Genomic DNA, 19,857 nt, shown 5'->3' with positions numbered 1-19,857 from the left:
CTGACTGATATTACCAAGTTATAACTTTTCCAACAGAAATGTAGTCCGTGAAAATTGAACTGTACAGCAGAACGGTAAGAATTAGTAACCTTTTGTTGTTTTTATAAACCCAAGAATGTAGCAACTTATTTGGGTTAGTGCAAATGAAATTATTTATTTCCTAAAAAAAAAAAAAAAAAAAAAACACCTAATTTTTACTAAGTTTTCTTCTTTCAAAACCTTCAAGAAATGATAGTTCAGCCTTTGAATGAATGATGCTGGTGCTGAAAACAAATTTATTGACAACATCTTACAATGGTCACATGGTTCCAGTATTTTGCTGTAGAATTCAATTTGAAGGTGAGAAAAAAAAACGAAAATAAGTTACCATGCACTGTACAATAAATTGCAAAAAGTTCAAATATCTTTTTTTATCAAATACATGCTGAATTACATTAATGTACTCCCAAGCCATGTTGCAAAATCCTTTTCAACATGCTTGAAAAAAGTAAGTTCTTAAACAATATTTTTCTCAAATAATTCAGAAATGCAGAACAATCTGCAACCCTGAACCAAATATGGGGCATAAGAGAGTAATAAGTCAAAAGGTAGCCATTTTAGCCATTTCAGAATCTGATGATTATCCTGGGAGCTAGGAGGGCAGAGAGCAAAAGGAAGAACGGAGATTGGAAGAGAGAAAGAAGGAGGTAAAAGAAGTGTACAATTTGCACAGTATGTTGAACTTTACAAGGCTTGTACCTTTTACATTTAAATAAATTTAATATATTACACTTATTTCTTGTCACATAAACAGAATTTTAAATATCTGCTAGAAATTATTTTTAATATAAGTCTGCAAAAATACAGACCATGACTGGTTTAAAGAATGATAAACTGGTGTGTCTTTGTATCACCCTGTTGCATTCTCTTCCCTTTAAAACCATGCACTAGTGAAATTTATTTTTAAAAATAATATAAATTGTTGAAAATGGCTGATTTATTCTTTTTTTTTCAAGTTGCAGCCCCAAGAAAATAATTTAAGTGTTCAGCTAAATCTGTGTCCATGCAAAAAAGTTTCTTTAATTTCATACAGTACAGTATATCCATAGAATTTTATTTTTCAGAGAGTCCATCGCATCTGGGGTTTCACTGTAACTACAGCTGGAGCTATGAAGCCTGTCATGTTTAAGTCTTGAACCTTTCCTGTACGGAGAGTTTTCAGATCTCAAGTGTTTCAAATGACAGCTGACTTTTCCAGTCACTCTTACATTTCTTCCACTTCTCTTCCAAGGTCTGCAAATCCATGGACTTGTGACAGGGCTTCAAGGGAGGGAAACTCCATTTCTGTGGCATAACCAAGCTTCAGGAAAGGGAGGGCAGATAAATAAAGAAACAGGAGCAACAAAATAGATATGCCATTGAAAAGGACTTTTGTTGCATGAGACAGACTGAATCTTTTAATTTAGTCCATGGCTTCAGATTGGACCAAAACTGAGTGTCCCTGAACTCCAAACCTGTCAGTCCGTTACAAGGTCAGTCCTTCACCTGAGGGCCTTCCATAGGGCACAATGTGTGCAACTTCCTTGAGAACACAGGATCGCGTCGTAGCCCTAGAAACAGGCTCAGAAGACACAACATTAAGCATGCAGTGTTACCAGGGTTGGCGACCTGTGGTGGTGGTTGTTGTTGTTGTTGTTTTTTGTAACGCTGGTTGCCATGACAAGAGTTTCACAGCTGCTATGAGCGAGCGTACGAAGGTCCYGTTGAGCTTTCCAGAGATGACTGGGAGGCTCTTCTAGTGAGAGGAGCTAAAGTCGGGTCTACTAGGGAAGAAGGAGGGAAAAGTTTGAACCACCCAATCACCATGTTGGACAGGTCCAGTTCATCTAAAAGTATCTGTGCCACTCCCATAAAGGATTTGTGGTCCATGCGTCCATAGTCTCCCCAAACAATTATCTGTTAGAGAAAGAAACAAAAGAAAACAGAAAAGTTTCAGCAAAATTGCAATGTTTTGTTCAAACATCTCCGCTTATTTTATCACAGCAAGGAATGGGATGTTTGACTATGCAAATATATTACTATGATGCAGCAGCAGATGTGATCTGGGCAGTAATTGAGTAATTTATTTGTACTAAAGAAAGTCCAAGAAGATAAGGCACCCATACATGCAGTAGAAACAAAATAATCTAGAACTAACTTTTGCTCAGCACTTTGCATTTACATCAGCACTGCAACATCATCAGCAGATGCTGCTTATATGACTTCTGTGCTCAACAAGTGCTTGAACTTGCCAAAGGAACCATGAAAGTCTGAGAACTGTGCGGGTAGCACGTTTGCAGATGCAGAAAAATATTGATGCAAATTACCTGTAAAACTTTTCCTTGGGGACTTTCTTCGAATGACAGAAGTTGCTGATAAAGGGGTTCCAGCGTTTTTCTTGCTACCTTTGTTTTCTTTTTGGCTATGCAGACTCCATTTTCTAATAGATACACCTTTACGTATGGTGCTTAGAAGGAAAGTAAATACAGGACAGTAAGTAAAGGACAAAAACCGATTTTTTTTTTTTTTGGCATAATAAATGCAATGTTCTATTACCACATGGTAATTGGTAAATTATTACCAATATGGTAATGGTATACGGTAAAATCTGCCACTTAGTGGCTATATTGCTTATATGAACAAATCTTCACCAAAAGTATTAATACCTAATAACATGCAAACCATCCATGCATTTTATTCACTTTATCTTCCTGGTATAATTTTTTTCTCTAATTCTTTTTATTTGATTCTTTTGCCATGAAATAATTTGGATTTTTGACCTGGAAAAAATCTGATATTCCTATATATAGCACTCTCTATTACAGTTTGCAAAATAGGTCTCTTAAGTACATGAACAACTTGCACTGACTTTGGTGAGAGGTGGATAAATGCTCCAAATTGTTAATAATTTAAAATAATCTAGAAAGTGAAAATCAGTGGAGAAAAGACTGACATGATTTCTATTTTGGCAGAAGAGCATGCTAAAAATATCATTATATCGTCCTTTTTATAAGGTACTATAGGACATCAGACTATAAAATAAGGAGTAAATATCAAGTACTGGTCTAATTCTCACAGTAGGTTCCTATCCACACATTTTCTTAATTCCCTCTTTCCTCCCTATGACTCTTATATCACATTTTCTGCACATGCCTTCCCTTACACCCCATAACTAAAGATGTTTTTGCTGTTCCTAAAATAACTTTAGGATCTTTTCATAAAGTAGACAAAATATCTCCTTAAATTTAAAATGTTCCTAAAATGCTCTGGAAGTCTAAAACGAAAATCTTCATTAAAATGATTTTTTGTACTTACTGCAAACTTTTATATCACTTCACTGTGTTTTTACATTTCAAYGTACAATACTATCATCTACTCTTAGGTGCACTTGCCAAAACATTCTCTTCACTTAAGTTAAACAGTAAAGCCACAGAATTGGAGAGAGGGTGGTTGGTTTTTTTTGGTAAAATTTTATTCATGTTCTTTCTTTCTTACCTGGCAGTGTCTTTGAACCTGGTTTTACAACAAGGCCACGGGCTCGAATTATTTCTACTTCCAACTGTCCTTTCTTGTCCATCATTCCCACCTGGATATCTCCTAGGGGAAAAAAAAAGAAAAAGAAATCCTGGCTTTGTAAATCAGAAATACTTAATCATACTAACAGATATAGAAAGTTCTACAATGAGTATGTGAAAACTTTTCTCTTGCATTATACCAGTATGGCAGTTTGAATACTAATAGATAATTTAAGACTTAGCCTTTTTACAGCTATTTACATTAATATACATTACAAAACAAACAAGAACAAAACAAAAACAAACAAAAGCAAACAAAAAATCACAAAAAATGCAAATATTTCATCTTCCTTTTGCTGTGCCCAAATCTCTTGAAATTATATCCCTCCAAATCTCTTGAAATTACATCCCTTCCTGTCTCATGAATTCCAGAGAAATACAGGCAGCAAGGGAATTCATGCAACAAAACTCTGTAAAATTGCTTGAAATTTCTTTTTGCAATGGTTCCAGTTAAATTTAAAAAACGTATAAAAAGTGATTCAGAGAAAGGATCAGTCTCATTAGGCACATTTTAAAGATGTGAAAGCTAAAGAACAGATAAACAATTCTTCTTTCAATGCATCTTTCTACTTCTGACTGTCCTAATGAGCACCCACAATTATGACAATTTTTGGCTGAACTTGAGGTTGTTGTTCTGGTTTTAGATGAGCTGTCCAAAACCACATGGCAGTATTTAAAGAAYTAGAATCTAAATCATTTCTGTGTCCTAATTACTAGACCCAGTCGTTGATGTAGCATCTGCAGGACATAAATACTTACCCATAGATGGTGTTGCCAAAGTCTGACGCCCTACAAGCTGAGCAGGACCAAGTCCATCCAGAAAATCACTGAACTGGCTGTCTGCGGCCAACCTCACGCCAGGGAAAATCAAACTAAAAGATAATGTTGGAAAATCAACATATACACACGGAATTTGTCCATTTTTCTTTTCTATATTTTTTATCCTTAGCATTTATACTTTTTACTTCTACTTGACTACTACTTACTTTAATTCTGTAAAGGATTTACTTGCACGGACAAGATTACAAAGCAATTACTAAAATTTTCAAAATATCCTGTTTTTTTATCCTATTTTATCCTGTAGGATTTTTTTATTCTATAAATTTAAAAATATCAACAAGTAGCAATTGGCCCTCCAACAYACAGCTAAACATGTGAAGGAAGCACTAATCCACACAGCTTTTAATTTTAAAAATAGTCTTTTTCCATCATCCTCCTTTTTCCCGATATATCAAACATGATTGTTAATTACTGCAGTATTCATATGAGATCAGTTCGGTATGAAGCTAATAGCAGCCCTTAACAATAATTTAGCTACACAAGAGTAAAATTTCTCAGGAAACAATTCTAAGTCATTGTGAACTCAATGGCTGAATGTCAAGAGCATTTAGCGAGACAATTACATTAGACTGAACATTGATCACTGTTTATAAAAGCAACTTTTAAGTGAGCATTCATTAAGAATATTTTTCTGAAATGTCTCTAAGAATGACACATATTCAATAATGGAACTSAAATTAATTCTGGCAAATAACCAAATATCTTAAAATTCAGGTTCAGAAAACCTGCCGTCAATTATCTGAGAAACATTTCAAGGCAACAATTATTCATGGAAACTATCTGGTCAATAACTCTCTAAGGAAAAATGGTAATTTCCCAGATGATCGATGAAAAGACAAAGAAGTGAAACTGGTGAAATTCATAATGACTGACCATAAATCAACATTCATCTCAAGCACTTAAAATGCATCAGCTTGGACACCAGCTCTGTAAGGTGCATCGTCCAGAGCAGGTATATTGTTCAGGGGCTCTCAATACCACTAATAAATCTACTCACAGTAAGGTTTTTGTTGGAAAAGTCTTGAACAGACTACTCGTAAGTCTAAAACTTGGGCCTTTCAGAAAAGCATATGGGAAATACATGAGCGTTTTATAGTTCTATCCAGAACACTTCTTCACGATTAATTAGCACAAGTTTTGATAAACTAGTTTGAATCTAGTGTAGGTCATCTGGAAATAGAAGAAATTTCATCTCTCTGGAAATATGCAAGGACATGCCCTCTGAGAGGAGAGGTTTGCTGAACAGAGAGTATCCTTTTATTGTGATTCCCACACTTCACTCTACCCATTCCCACCCCACTCCCAAACTGCTGCTCCTGTCTGGTCACCCAGGTGTCTGTAACACAGTGCTGCAAAAATGACCACCGAACTGCTCCACAAACACAGGGAGAAATGTCATGGAAGAGTATCAGTAATAACTTGTGCTTTTTGCTTACTTTCCCTCAGAGCTGTAGCTGTTCATGCTCCCATCCGTAGATTCCCGGCTGGCCTGACGTGTCATCCAGTTCCTCATCTCCACGGCCAGCCCTGTCTCCGTGCTCCTCTGCACTGTGCTCCGCAGCTTCTTACCACCTGCTTCTGGAGAAACAAAACACAAGCCTTCCTGACAACGTGCTACAACAACAGAGTGCTCCTGCAAAACCACACACCAGCTGGGCTTGGACAGCACCTCTGGAGATCATCTGGAGATCATCTCTGGAGATCATCTGGTTCCACCTTGCTGCTCAAGCAAGGCCAGTTGGCCAGGACTGTCTCTGGTGAGATTCTCAATAGCTCCGAGGACGGAGACTCTGGAGCTTCTCTGGACAACCTGTTCTAGTGTTTCACCACCTTCCCTGTGAGAAAGTGTTTTCTTATGTTGAGACAGAGCAGCGCAAGGCAGTAACACAGGTAATAAACTAGCACTCCACATTGTGGAAACAGTTAAAGGAAGAAATTATTATACCAAATCTTGCATTTTTGAAACAYGGAAATGTTAACAATAGGCAAGTAGAGCAGTCTTCAGATCCTTTAAATAACTTAGTTCTGCCTTTTAAGGGCAGACAGCATGCCCAAAACACAAGTTCTTCAGTGTACAGTCTGCCCACAGAGGTAACCAGATTTACAGTCGCTGTAATCCAGTGTGTTTAAAACATGCCTTCTCTGAAGGAATACACCCCTCTTAGGAATTCAGTTAAAATATTACCATTATGTCAAATCCTATAGTRTTTGAGGAATGTTCTACTTCAGCTGAATTATTTGATTTGGACATTATTTGCTAAATTAAGTCACTGACATCCATTAGTGAAGACAGCACACAACAAATCAAGAACTCTGCCTACTCTTCCTCCTCCCTCTTCCCTTTACATTAGCTAGTTTTATTTAATATCTAAAAASTGCAGTCTGTGCTGACTTTCATGCACAATATGAAATTTTACTTCCAGCTCCGTGATAAGCAATCATTGTATCTGCTCACAGTTGTTAACTTCAGCTGTAAAGACAGCAAAATGACAGGACATAAGGTAAAAGAAAAATATTCAGAAAGTAATGTAATAACATTTTAGTGTAGGGATTTTGATCAAGACTTCAGCTAGAACACATCTGAAATCCCAATCAAAAAAAGAAAACCCAAGACCAAAATGGGAATTAAGCCCTCGTTCCTTCCTGTCATGAGTAAGATAGTATCATTTCTGATTTAAAACTCTATTTCCAGCAATAATGCAGACACTTTGGAATTGCATTCCAATTTCTTATACCTTCTTAGTGGATTAAAAAAATGGCCTCAGCACAGAGTTGTGTGATATACTGATGACAATATAAAAAAGTAGTAATTCCAAAGGGACGGGACACCAAATGACACTTAAATTCTAAGAATTAGCATTCTTAAATATTGAGTAATATCCAAGATCCTAAGGATATCTAAGCATTAGCCCTCTTCTGTGGTCTTGTAGACTCGGCTACCGTTCTCCTTCTCTGCCCCATCAAGTACCAGTGGAAGAAGAACTGCTGGACAGGTGGATTTTAGAAGGAAAAGGGTCAAGGCAAGAGGGGCTTGTCCTGTCTGCTACCCCAAGGAGAAGGACCAAGGACCTTAGAAAGGGCACAGGAGGAGGGAACATGTCTCCATGCTCCCACTCAGGATGTCTCTGTCCCATGGGCTGCAGACAGGTTGAAGTCCTGCAGAAACGTATCCCAGTCTGTCCAGAAACATATCCCAATCTGTCCAGTTGAAGTGGATCAGATAAGGAATGCAGGAAATCTACTGAAGTAGGATAGATATCCACACACCTCAAAAGCCCACTTTTAATGCTGAAAAGCGTCATTCAAAGAATGTTTAATAATATTCAAGTATTTAGCAGTAATGAGACCTTTTTATATCAGTGTAATGCATGATTCAAATGTTATTGCTCCTTACAAGATGTGAACTCATTCAAGACCAAAACTTTTAATCATGGCAATGTATGTAAGAAATAACATGCAACAATTTTGTTCTGGAACTTCAGCTACCCACATGAACTTAGTACCCAATGAAGCAATTTATTTATTTATTTATTGCATCAAAACTACTTATAAATATACCCACTATTTCTGGAGCAAAAAAAAAAAAAAAAATTAAAAAAAAGGATAAAAAATAAAAAAGTCTAGTAGGACATTTGAAAGATGATGGGSRGAAGACAACAATTTCATTTCTATTGGGTTATAAAGTTCCAAATGTCTGCTGTTTTTTTTTATAATCTACATTAAAACTAATGAAAGGTGGCAACTGACTTCCAACACTCCAAAGTTCATCTAAAATTCAATTACTCAGATCAAAGAAACATCCCCATAAAACTTCTTGAAAAAAAATGTGCTATAGTTAGGCAAAAAAGAGTATACTGTGGCTTTTTTTTTTTTTTTTTTTTTTTAATGAAGAGGACACAACTCCTAAGGCTTCATCGTCTTTTTATTAAGGTCCTATTCTGGGATATTCTCAGTGCTCTTTGGATTAATTAGAGCTCATTTTTGTTTGATTCCACTCAATGGTGGTCATTTGCTATTCACTGTTGCAAGCATGAATTCGCTCATTAAAATGTAASGGAGCATCTCCATCTTGCACGACTCTCTTCAGGTTTTCACATCCTCACACCTTTACAAGATTCTGGAGTTTGAGATAAATACGATTTTCAATATATGATATACAAAGAAAAATACARTAATTGTTCTTAATAAGGATTTTTTTTCTGAATTGCAATTCTAAAGATGTATACCTTGACTTTAAGAAAACATTCATAAAAACCAACATTTGTTGTACGCCAATTTACTTAAAAATTAAGGCAGAATTAGTGCATCTGCCATTCAAGTCCTCACAGAAGCAGATGTTTCCCTGCCTGTTCTTAGCATCCTTCTGTATCACATTTTAAGCCATTCTACACTCTTATATTCACTTGAACCCAGTGCTCTGATTCACACTGTAACAGGCCAACAGCTGATAAGGTGCAATTTTACTGTAGAATAAAGGTTAAAAACTCACACCAAACCCAGCTTTTATATAAGCACTGGTGCTAATGTGGCATTATTTAGACACATCCAATTCAAACAGTGCTGAAAGAAGACTATGTGAATAACTATTCTCAAGTGCTCAAGAGAAACAGGCAGAGCTCTCTGATGGTCTCAGAAGAGAAAGATGTGACCTTYCAGCAGCAAGGATCCTAATCATGATGTTGATGCTTCTTGAAACAAGAGCTGAAGATTTTTAACAGCAAAATAGCAGTCTGGGGGACAGAGGGATAGAAGAAGTCTCAGCTCATAGACATTTCTGAACTACCACTTTGGAGATGAGTTTTCTTTCTGATTAAGCTTGGCTAAACTAATATGAAATAACAGGCATTAGAAATATCTACACTTGATTGCCCACCATGCTAGCAATACTTTGGTCCCCAGGAAAATGCAATAAATCAATTCACCATGTAATTTAACATGCAAAGGTAGTGTTTAGAGGAATTGTAATTCGTGTTTCATAAATTCAGGACTTAAGTACTTAAAAAAGCAGGACAGGCAACCAGAGGCAATGAAAACGCAAGGCAGGAGCACCAAGAAACAGCCTCAGGTGCCAGGCTACCATCCTGCAGCTGCTGCAAGGTCTGCCCACCCCACTAAACCCAAGTTCTTTTTCCCTGAACCTGGCTACAAATTAAATCCTCCTCCTCCTCCTTTCCCTTTCCCTGACGTGGTGTTGATTGAGCCAGCTGCGTGGCTGCACTCTGCACAGGACGTGGCCAAGAAAAGGAATGAGCAGCAGTGCTCTCAAAGCTGTTCTTTTCTCTTAAGACAACACTCCCAAAATCTGCATGACCAGTTTTGGATATTAACATCCAGGTGAGCGAGCCCAATTGAAGTAATGTTCATTTCTAGCTGCATAAATAACTTAGGGATGGATCTGCCACTGACACAGCAGTAAACACGTATCTACAACCTAAGCTAGTGCATCTGGTGACTTAGTAAAGCTGCAGTTTGGATTATAACCATAAAAACATTCACTTCACTTACACTGTTTTCTTACTCCTCTCAATTGAAAAGATGTAGAAAGTAGAGATTTGTTATTATGTTTTTTTCTAAGTATGCTGCTAACCTCCTATAATTGGAAATGATTTTTCATGCTATTTACCAAACTCTAATGAAGAATAGATTTTCTCCAAATTATCAGCATCCAATTGCCTCAGAAATAAGAAATATCTCTCAAGTCCTCATCACAAAATATGGAATACATTAACTGAAAAAAAAAGGCTAGTTCAGATTCTTGTGGTCATAGTGCAAGGAATGGCACAAATTACATGCAATAATTGCTTTGGCATTTCTAAAGGCACATTCATGCTTATAGTTAATCACACTGGTAATTTAACTAATATGGTTACTGCAAATAGATTCCACAGGCCACATCTTCTAAATTACATGCGGAATTATTTGTTCCCACAACTTGCGAGTGCAAATCCCTTGTGATTCAGGAGTGCAGAGCCACTGATTGACTCTTAAACATCAGATGAGGACAAGCTCAAGCTGCAGCAAGGAGGAGGTTCTGGGGCAGGCAGAGGCAGAGCAGTGATGCCAACCTGCAGGCTCAGGGGATCCCTGGGTAGGACTTGTTCCCAGGACACAGCAAATGTGTCTTCAGGATTTACGGACACTTAAATACTCGGGGTGTCCCCTCTTAGCTGCTCCATACCTCACCAAAAGGGCTGCATAAAAATGAGTGCTGTATTTTTATCTGAAAACAGGAGTCAGAGGCACAAAAAGACTAGGTTTAGTCTTAGTGACACTTAGTGACTTAGTGACTACTTTGCATGAGTGAAGCTCCTTAAGTATCCAAAGATGGGCTTCTGGGYACGATAAATGGGTTAAATAAAATCACCAGGGATAGTCTGAACTGATCCCACTAAGCAAAGGGGGACAGGTTAGGTTTCCAGTTCCCTTGCAGACCTACAATTCTTGGTCCAGAACAGCCCAAATTTGGTCATACTGAACTAGGCATTTAGCTCATTTTGAGAAGTGCTGGAAGCGGGACATGAGTTGATTCTTTGCTTGCATCACCCACAGACCCCAAGCAGTAGATATGCTGGGATCTATTTCTAATACTCATACAAGGGATACAAATTTAAGTGGGATTTGGGAAATGCTGATTCCCCTGCCACCTTGGCTTGAGCCCATCTAACCAACTCCCAAAAGGCAGCGCTACTCACCAGAACATTAAGTRCTCTGTTACCACTTTTCTGGTGCCCTTTTTTTCACAATGTATGACCTATTTATGAAGCCCAAAGAGTACTTGGAGACCCAGGAGGTTACCATAACCCCTATGAAAAGCATTTGTAAAGAAGGGGGTTTGTTTCAGGCATTTTCAGGCACCAAACACTTGCCCAGATTCTCTGCCTTGCAGGTTCTTGTCAGAAAAGATTTTTAAATTTTTTGGGAGGCCTCCCTAGTTTTTCTTTCTCAGTCAAGAAATACTTTGCTACTCCTGTTCTGTACCCTCTTATTTCCTCCTTTCTCTCTCCTCTGGCCACACTAGAAGCTGGGTTAACTATAATAATTATATATTGTATAACGTACATACAGTATATAAAAAGTGATAGAAAGAGATGTGAATGACATGATCAGCAGCAATACGCTGGCCAAGGGCTGGTCCAGCAGCTCCCAGGTCCCATATTGGGTGAATTCCCTTATACAGGGCCCAAAAGGGCAGACTTCATAAATTTGTGCTGCTCAGAGGATTTAAAGAGGTCCCAACGAGCACAGGAGGCTCTGGGCAGACTACACATCCTTTGCCTTTGCTTTAATCCCCTTCCATGACAGGGCTGGTCATATTTTCAATCTGGGAAAGATCCCCCTGGCACATTTTGGCTATTGATGCAAAGTCAGCTCACCACGCTCTGCTCCTGAGGATGCTGCGGCTGAAGGCAGACACCCCCTCATGGGTCTCTCCCACTTTTATTGCATTTAGAGGTGGGTTTTGCCACTATAATTCCACAGCTGGGCTGCTTCCCATTCCTCTGCTAGCCCTAACTGACCCTGCAGCACATTCCTGGGAGCATCAAGCAGCTGAAGCTGCTGTTGCCTCAGTGCCATCAGTGCAAGTTCTCCAATGCTGGGTTTGAAATATTTTTACAGGACTGTGGTTTTAACAAGAGCAGCACTTCCAGAGACAGGATAATTTTTCCTGTGTTCCTAAAATCCCAGTACCACCTATATTATTACTATACTAATGAACATGTTGTTTTAGACAGACAAGGGGAAAAAAAAAAAGGTTGATGGTGGTTTGTGACAGTTTACAACAGGATTTCAAAACTTCTAACCTCAGCTGAKGGCACTGGGAACCACGGCGGGGAAGTCTGAGGCCCCATCAGGCTCCTGGGAAGTCCAAGGACCTTCCCTGCTCCCAAATACGGAGACCCCGGGAGCCGTCGCAGGGAGGCAGAACTAGAGTGTGCTGCCCTGCCCGAGTGAACGCCGGGACTGTCCACGTTACAACCACGCACCGGGATTCCCACTGCTCTCCTGATCCCCGGCTCCTGGGTACAACCCCCAGCAGGATTCCCGCTGCTCTCCTGGTCCCCGGCTCCTGGGTACAACCCCCAGCAGGATTCCTGCTGCTCTCCTGGTCCCCGGCTCCTGGGTATAACCCCCAGCGGGATTCCTGCTGCTCTCCTGGTCCCTGGCTCCTGGGTATAACCCCCAGCGGGATTCCTGCTGCTCTCCTGGTCCCTGGCTCCTGGGTACAACTCCCAGCCGGATTCCCACTGCTCCCCTGGTCCCCAGATCCTGGGTATAACCCCCAGCGGGATTCCTGCTGCTCTCCTGGTCCCTGGCTCCTGGGTACAACCCCCAGCAGGATTCCTGCTGCTCTCCTGGTCCCCAGATCCTGGGTAYAACCCCCAGCRGGATTCCTGCTGCTCTCCTGGTCCCYGGCTCCWGGGTACAAMCCCCAGCRGGATTCCCTCTTCTCTTCGGGTCACCTGTTCCGTCTCTTCAGCAACCAAATGGCATTTTATAGGAGGTGAGGACAGATTTTGATCATGATTTTAATATAGTGGGTGACATGTAAATACGTGATGGAACTGCAGACTTCACAGTCCAACTTGAAACAGAGGAAGCTCCTGCTTCCCGAGCTCTCTTCTTTCCATTACAGATTCACTCTCTTTTCTGCAGCTGCAGGCTCCTTGCACTGGTATCAGTGACAACTGTATCTGTGCATACATAAAACCCCCCAGTTTTTCCTTTTTACTTTCAGGTTCAATCCTTACACCTCTCCCATTAAACTAATGATGCATTTATGCATCTGATTAGAAGACCCAACAAATATAAAGCTCATGTGAGTTRTAAAACTCACTCACCTAAAAACATTTAAGCAGAACAGTCCAAACACCAAGTATGCACTTTTAAAATGACAACTATAAATATTAATTTATAATCAAAGAAAAAATATACATAAATAAAAAAGATATATGATTTATGATATATAAAAAAGAATATATATATTCTTTTAATGTATGGCTGCAGAGCCCATGAGGTCTTTTGACATTCTGCAAGACGCATTTCCAAGACGGCAGCAACACTGAAATTTCCTCAGTTACTAAACTACCTCTTGATGAACCACTCCAACCTGAGCTTGAAGGCTGGAAAAATACTGTTTTTCTCCGAGTGGCTCAAATAGCAAATTAGAAAAAAACAAACAAACAAAAAAAAACCAACAAAAAAACCCCACTTCTGATGAGACACAACAGTAGTAGACAGCAATGGCAGAATTATTACATTATCCTAATTGCTTTTAGTTAGAAATGTGCAGTTCCTGCACCCGGCACACTCTGTGCACAACTGCTCAGCTGTTTCAGCCCTGTACCAGAAGCCTCTATCACAGCTATAAAACTATCCGTTTCCTCAGTGCAGTCTGAAGACCTGCCTGCCAAAGGCCTCGTACTCCTGCTGTCAAATAACACGAGGATAACACACTGGAGAAGAATTTTGCCTTGCAGTCGGCAGCTGCGTGTCCCATGTGCTAAATGACCTGAATGAAAAGTATTTTGGGAACACTCATTTAGCCTAGTTACGATCTCTGCACAGACAGCTGCTCCGCTAATTCAAATATAATGGTCTGACATTTTTGCCATTTTTGTAAGGGTCAACAGAATGGTACCGTTTTATTTCCACTTTGTACACCCTGTACAGAGATCTAAATGACTACAAAAGGTGCAAAGCAGTGAGAAATTATAGAATCATTATGGTTGGAAAAGACCTTCACCAAGTCCAAAATCAGCCTCGTCCCTAAGCTATTAAAATCCTGAAAAAAAAATTGAGCAAGCAGTTTTGTGGAGTTACATTCTAATTTTATACTATTTACATAACAAATAGTTACACAGGTGCATATCTCACCACAAGAAACCTTTGAATCGACAGTCTTTGATTTTGCCAATGACGAAGGCTGACCATCTCAAGCAAAAAGCAACCACGACTGCCATTTCCAGTTATAATGTTGCATGTACATATAGCTTTTTGGACGTATAGCAACTTCATACGCTCATTAATAACAATTACTCTATGCAGTAAGAACAGCAGAATATAAATTCTTAAGCACCAAATAATTTATATATTAAAATTGCTTTTGATTTTCATGTTATATGACTTAAGAAATGTATTCTAAATATTTAATAATGACAATAACATCATTCTTTAGCCCAACTTTGTTTTTTTAGCATATTATACACCATTACACACCTTATCAGAAGGATCTGTGCAGTACTTTTTAATGATGTAGCAAGTGTGTTGAAATAACTCAGCACCCTCTACTAGCACTTATTGAGATAGATGGTGCCAAGCAGCTGGACGGCTACCGAGAKCATACAAATCAGAAACAGTTCCTCCTCCTAGCTTTGCCCAAGATGAGTAATGATGCTATGCAAATATAATTACTTAAATAAGCACAGTTCCCAAAACTCTGAGCAAATTTTGTGCCGTAATGACCCATTTTCAAGCTAGCGCTGCTAAAACATTTACCTCTCGGTGTGGAGCAACGGCAGCGCAGCATCCCAGGGCTCTGGCTACGCCACTGTTGACCTTGCAACTGGAAAATTACAACTACAGCATGTGGATCTATACCAGAGAGTTTTTGCAGATGTTTGTAGGTACCACAGGGGGTGAAGACTGTCACACACGGCAGCTTTACTGCTGCTAAGGCGGCCTACACCAGAGCTATGTGAAAACTATCTGCATCTATCCTTCAGCGTAAAAATAAGAATTCCTATATAAATAACAACAAGAAACCTATATACMGCTATAAATAATAAGAAACCTATATAAAATGCAAGAAAAATACAGCTTTAAAGTTCTGTTGRACATTTCAGTCATTCAGGTTGTACTGAATGTTAATTCACTCAAATTGACATTCAAATTCAATTGATTTCAGCTCCACTAAATGTCAGTCCTTCAGCAATCTTTTTTACTCTTCTCTATTGGTCTTACAGGTATTTCCAYGAGCACATTTTGCTTATGCCACACTCCTAAGTCAACTGGCAAAAACATAGGTATTTTTTCAAAAGGTGTAAATTATTCCAGTATTTAAAATCACATTTATAAGTATAGTACCTCAGAGTAATCAGTAAAAGCATGTGGAACTGGAAAGGCAAATGCAACTGCTTGGACTAACTTCTGCACTGCCCCTGCTCTGTAAGATATATATGTATGTGTATATATATATATGATCATAAATTTAAAGGCCATCTAGATTTTGTCTTCAGAGTGTTTTTACCCTCTGGATGAGGGTAAACTCTGTTGCAAAAGATACAGAGTAGACAACATTTGTCCTGTAAGCATCAATTGATCCCAAGATCCTTTAAGCTTTATCTTTTCTGGCTGATATCCTTCGCACAGGCCGTATACCCTTATTTCATATTCCTCTTTGCTTCTGCCTACGAATACTCCACATAAACAAGGTCATCTTTACCACCAAGGCCAAAAAATAGGTCAATYCCCCCAAGATGATATCATTATTCTCAGTTTCTTCACTAATACTCGTACTATCCATTCGTCTTAAGAGGATAATTTTAAAGCATAACTCCTCCAGTGCAGGAAGGATTCTGCTCACTGTAATAATTACTGTKTTAATTAATTTATTGTTACTACTTCCCTCGTTTTCTATTTCTGGTTAAATTATTGTCTGCTGGTTATTGTCTGCTGGGACCTCTGGAGGGACAGTGTGATCTGGTGGCCTAACCACAGGAACAGGGCCCAGGAACGGCAGGGATCCTTCCAGCCCCGTTGGGGAGCAGTGAGCAATCCGTGAGCAATGCCACGCARCACCAGCCAGACCCGTCAGGGGAGCACTCCAACACAATCTGACTGCGGCCTGGTCCTTCACTCACTCGTGTCCATGGCAGAACTGCTGCTGACACCGAGATGGGATCACACAACTTTTCAATCAAGTTGTTTTCTAGGCAGATAGGGGCCAGGTTGGTAAGAGCAGCGTTCAACGTGTTTCTGTCCCCAGAGACGTCCTCATTAATGTGCAAAACTGTGATGTATCTTCTCCTCAGCGACTAATTCATGCTATTTTTGGCATGGTTGCCTTGAAGAACATTCTGTGGTTTCTTTTTCAATTGCCTTTTGTTTTTCCAACATACTGGGAGATCAAGATGCTTTCCCATTCTTTCTGAGTTAATTTAAATATTACATTACCATAAATTTTCTCTTGAATTGTCTTCAGCACCTGGAAAGCATTTGACTTTCCCCTTTAATTTCATAGTACTCTTCATTACCACCCAATAAACCAGTGCCTCAGCAACAGAAGACAGGAAATGGAAACACATTTCCTTTAGGAGGGCACCTTTCTCCACACAGATCCTGTCAATTTGAGAGCTGCATTCCTTACAACCTCCCATTTAACAGCAGGTATCAACACCTCAATGCAAATGCAMATCAGAAGTAGCTATAACAGACTATACAATGTAATGCAAATTTATTACAGCAAACTACAGACAGTGTAATTTGAGGAAGCAGCGAGTTAAAAGCTGCGCTCATAAAAACAGACATGGCCTTTCTGGATGTGACAGGTAACCCAAGCTTTGTCTTCATTTCTCAATGGATCAATGTATGTTGGTTAATTTTTTTCCAGTAATGTTCTCATTTGCGCTATCACATTCTCCTATTGTCCATGACAGGTCAGTAAATTCAAAATCTGCTGGTTTTTAATATTCCATGTGCTGGGGATTTTTTCACTATATTTATACAGATATGTCACAGTATAAATTCACTTACAGTGGTAATTCCTTGATCCTTTGAATTTAATTATTAAGTTTCCATTCATTTCAATGAAGCCAGGATATCAGACAGACTGTGAAGCCTGGGATGGATCAAGAGCAGCAGAATTTCAGATAGGAAGGGATTTGACCTCCACACCTCACATCGTAAGCATAAACAGATCTAGATCAACTGATGACAGTTTACACCTAGGATGGAGRCTATACCATCCTTACCATCAATAAACAAAATATGCATCACTGAAGATGCATATGTCATTAAAATGCCACTATGACATCTTAGATGACACCAGGTGTGTGACGAGGCCAACACCAACTTGGAAAGCTGCAGTCCATCCACAGCCCCCCTTCTTCAGGTTGTTACCGCCTGCACATCAGCACTGAACAGTCTCCAGCACTTAAKGGTCTCTATCTTCAAGCCACTGACATGAGAATCTATCTTCTCACTCATGGCATTCAAGAATGGCATCTATAAATCAATCCTATTGAGATACTGCTCATTTACTTCTAAACCTAATGTCCTTTCATACCTAAAGATATACTAAGGGTCAGTGTATTCATTTCAGTAGTTGGCGACCTGGAGTTTCACAAGGAGTACTGCAAATAAATGTCTAAATAAATCAGGTTTTTTTAATTAAAAATAGGATTTAGCAGGAAATTCAAAAACACCTCTGTAATAGGGCATCTTTTTTTAAACTATCTGTCATATGCAGGAATAATTACAATTATAATCTCAAGGCTGGTTAACTTATGAAGTGGCTTTAACCTCTACCTTTTTCAGATTAAACAAATTAATTTTTCAGATTAAACTGTAAAAAAAGAGCATTAAGTCCACAAACAGCAGAGCGCATGGACCATTTAGGTACACTAGCAGGACATAAATATAATTACATGGAAGCGATCAGAAGACAACAGACTCCAATCTGAGTGCAGAGGTGACCTGCAGTCAAACCACCGGACTGTGTTTGTGTCTGTGTAACCTCACWGATTGCACCTGGGAAGAGTTTCGCTGCGATGCCTGTCACGCCCTCTGTAACCTGGTGGGCTACAAGTTGAAGGCACCAACAACTCAGGTGTGCAAACGCTCTGCAGCACTTCTACCTCTACCTTCTTCCTCTGAATTACGTGACATACATTTTCAGGTGCAGCCTACATGTAAAAAACACACGTGGATCTCACCTAAGAAGTTATTTTTTTCCTAGAGAAATAAGATCACAAGAAAAGAGACGTCGTCATGGTACAGGATTTCACAAAGGATGGGTACCATTATTGTAACTAGTAGTCAGGAGAGCAAAGACAACTAGTCCTGGACAGAAAAATATCCTCTAATGAAGACCTAAGCATATTTAGTGTAAATTAAGATCTATCCAGTGATGTAAAAACACTTGTTTCCAGCACAAGAGTTTATTAGTGTGTCAGGAGATGACAGAAAATGYCCTCCAAAGGCGTCGCTCCTTGGCTTCCCKGYGYGGGGCAGGGAGCAGAGGGGAGTCCWGAAGGATGGCGAGGAGGCTCTGCCCAGGCTGGAGCTCCCTGCTCCCCAGGAGCTGCACGGAGCCACCAGGGAAGGCGAGGAGCCTCCCCAGCCCTGTGCTCCAAAGGGAAAGGAAGGTGCTTGGGGTAGGAGCAGCTCGAGGGGCACCTCCAGCAGAAACCAGATACTCAGGTATCTGGAAGGGTGCAGATCCCTGAGGGCAGGCGCGCAGACCGCGCACACGCGTGCTGCTGCACCCAAGGCTGTGCACATCTGGTGGAGGTGCAACATGCCCCGGTGATCCTTCTGGAGGTAAAATTTTAAGTTACTTCTGCTGATTGCCAGAAAGACTGCAAGAGCAATATTTTTAAGAGAAGCTCACAGGAAAACAGCTCTTCCTCTGGTCAGATTTGGTGTCAGGCTTAAGCATATATATACACATGCACATCCCTGATAGTGCCTAGAACTTTTTGAACTTTGTTTCAGGTTGTCCACCTGCTATTTCCACTGCTGTTACTTGTGCACGTACAGACACACACAATCTCCCTTTGCCACAGTAATGCAGGTATCACCTGCCCTTCTCCTCTGCGTTATCCCTGGCCCCGCAGCGAAGCGTGGAAGCCGCACGGCAGCTTTTCCRGACCCCACGGGCTTTCCGTGTGCAGAGCCCAAGCGCTGCCCACCTGCACGCAGCTCCTCGGGAGCAGCTACTGCTCCACAGTCCCCATCTGCTCTCCGTGCTAATCCTGACACGCTGCTGGACACGCAAGCGCTGTCCGAAAGCAGCTTCTCCCTCATTTTTTCCCCACCAAACTAAAGCGTGGCCGACAACTTCGTTCCAAAGCGACGCTCAGGCCGCGCATCCCAACGCTCCCGCCAACTGGCACCTGCCTCCGGCTTCGCAAGCGCCGCGTCCAGGGCAGCCCCGTCCCGTCCCGTCCCGTCCCGTCCCGTCCCGCGCGCGGCCGCCCCTCGCCCTCACCTGCGCCCTCCTCCTCCAGCGAGTTCATGCACGGGAAGTAGACGGCGAGCGCCTCGAAGGAGGCCGAGAGGCTGCTGCGGCTCTGCGAGCGCTGCATGCTGCGCCCGCCGCCCGCCGTCTGCCGGCCCATCTTGGCCGAGCGGCAGCCGCCCTTGCCGCGGTACAGGAAGCGCGGCGTCTTGGCGGCGGGGCCCGCGCGCCCGGCGCGGCGGC

General features: G+C 40.7%; 1 protein-coding gene across 14 annotated transcripts in view; it reads right to left on the bottom strand.

Moving 5' to 3' along the window:
- Positions 1 to 364: 364 nt before the first annotated feature.
- Positions 365 to 19,857, bottom strand: part of RIMS2 (regulating synaptic membrane exocytosis 2) — a 340,555-nt gene continuing 321,062 nt past the window's right edge. For 13 of the 14 annotated variants that reach the window (XM_026051612.1, XM_026051613.1, XM_026051614.1 and 10 more), the window contains 5 exons: positions 5,870 to 6,011; positions 4,353 to 4,465; positions 3,514 to 3,615; positions 2,346 to 2,485; positions 365 to 1,935 (listed from right to left, as the gene is read on the bottom strand). In XM_026051612.1, coding sequence (XP_025907397.1) covers positions 1,717 to 1,935; positions 2,346 to 2,485; positions 3,514 to 3,615; positions 4,353 to 4,465; positions 5,870 to 6,011 — 716 coding nt within the window. In that variant the 3' untranslated portion in view covers positions 365 to 1,716. Of the gene's footprint in view, positions 1,936 to 2,345; positions 2,486 to 3,513; positions 3,616 to 4,352; positions 4,466 to 5,869; positions 6,012 to 19,644; positions 19,775 to 19,857 lie in introns of those variants that run through there. The other variant, XM_026051625.1, reaches the window with a different exon arrangement.

Source organism: Nothoprocta perdicaria, unplaced genomic scaffold (genome assembly GCF_003342845.1).
Source record: "Nothoprocta perdicaria isolate Ctin4 unplaced genomic scaffold, notPer1 scaffold_77, whole genome shotgun sequence".
In the NCBI taxonomy this organism is placed as follows: Eukaryota; Metazoa; Chordata; class Aves; order Tinamiformes; family Tinamidae; genus Nothoprocta; species Nothoprocta perdicaria.
This window is presented reverse-complemented; position numbering and strand designations above follow the sequence as displayed.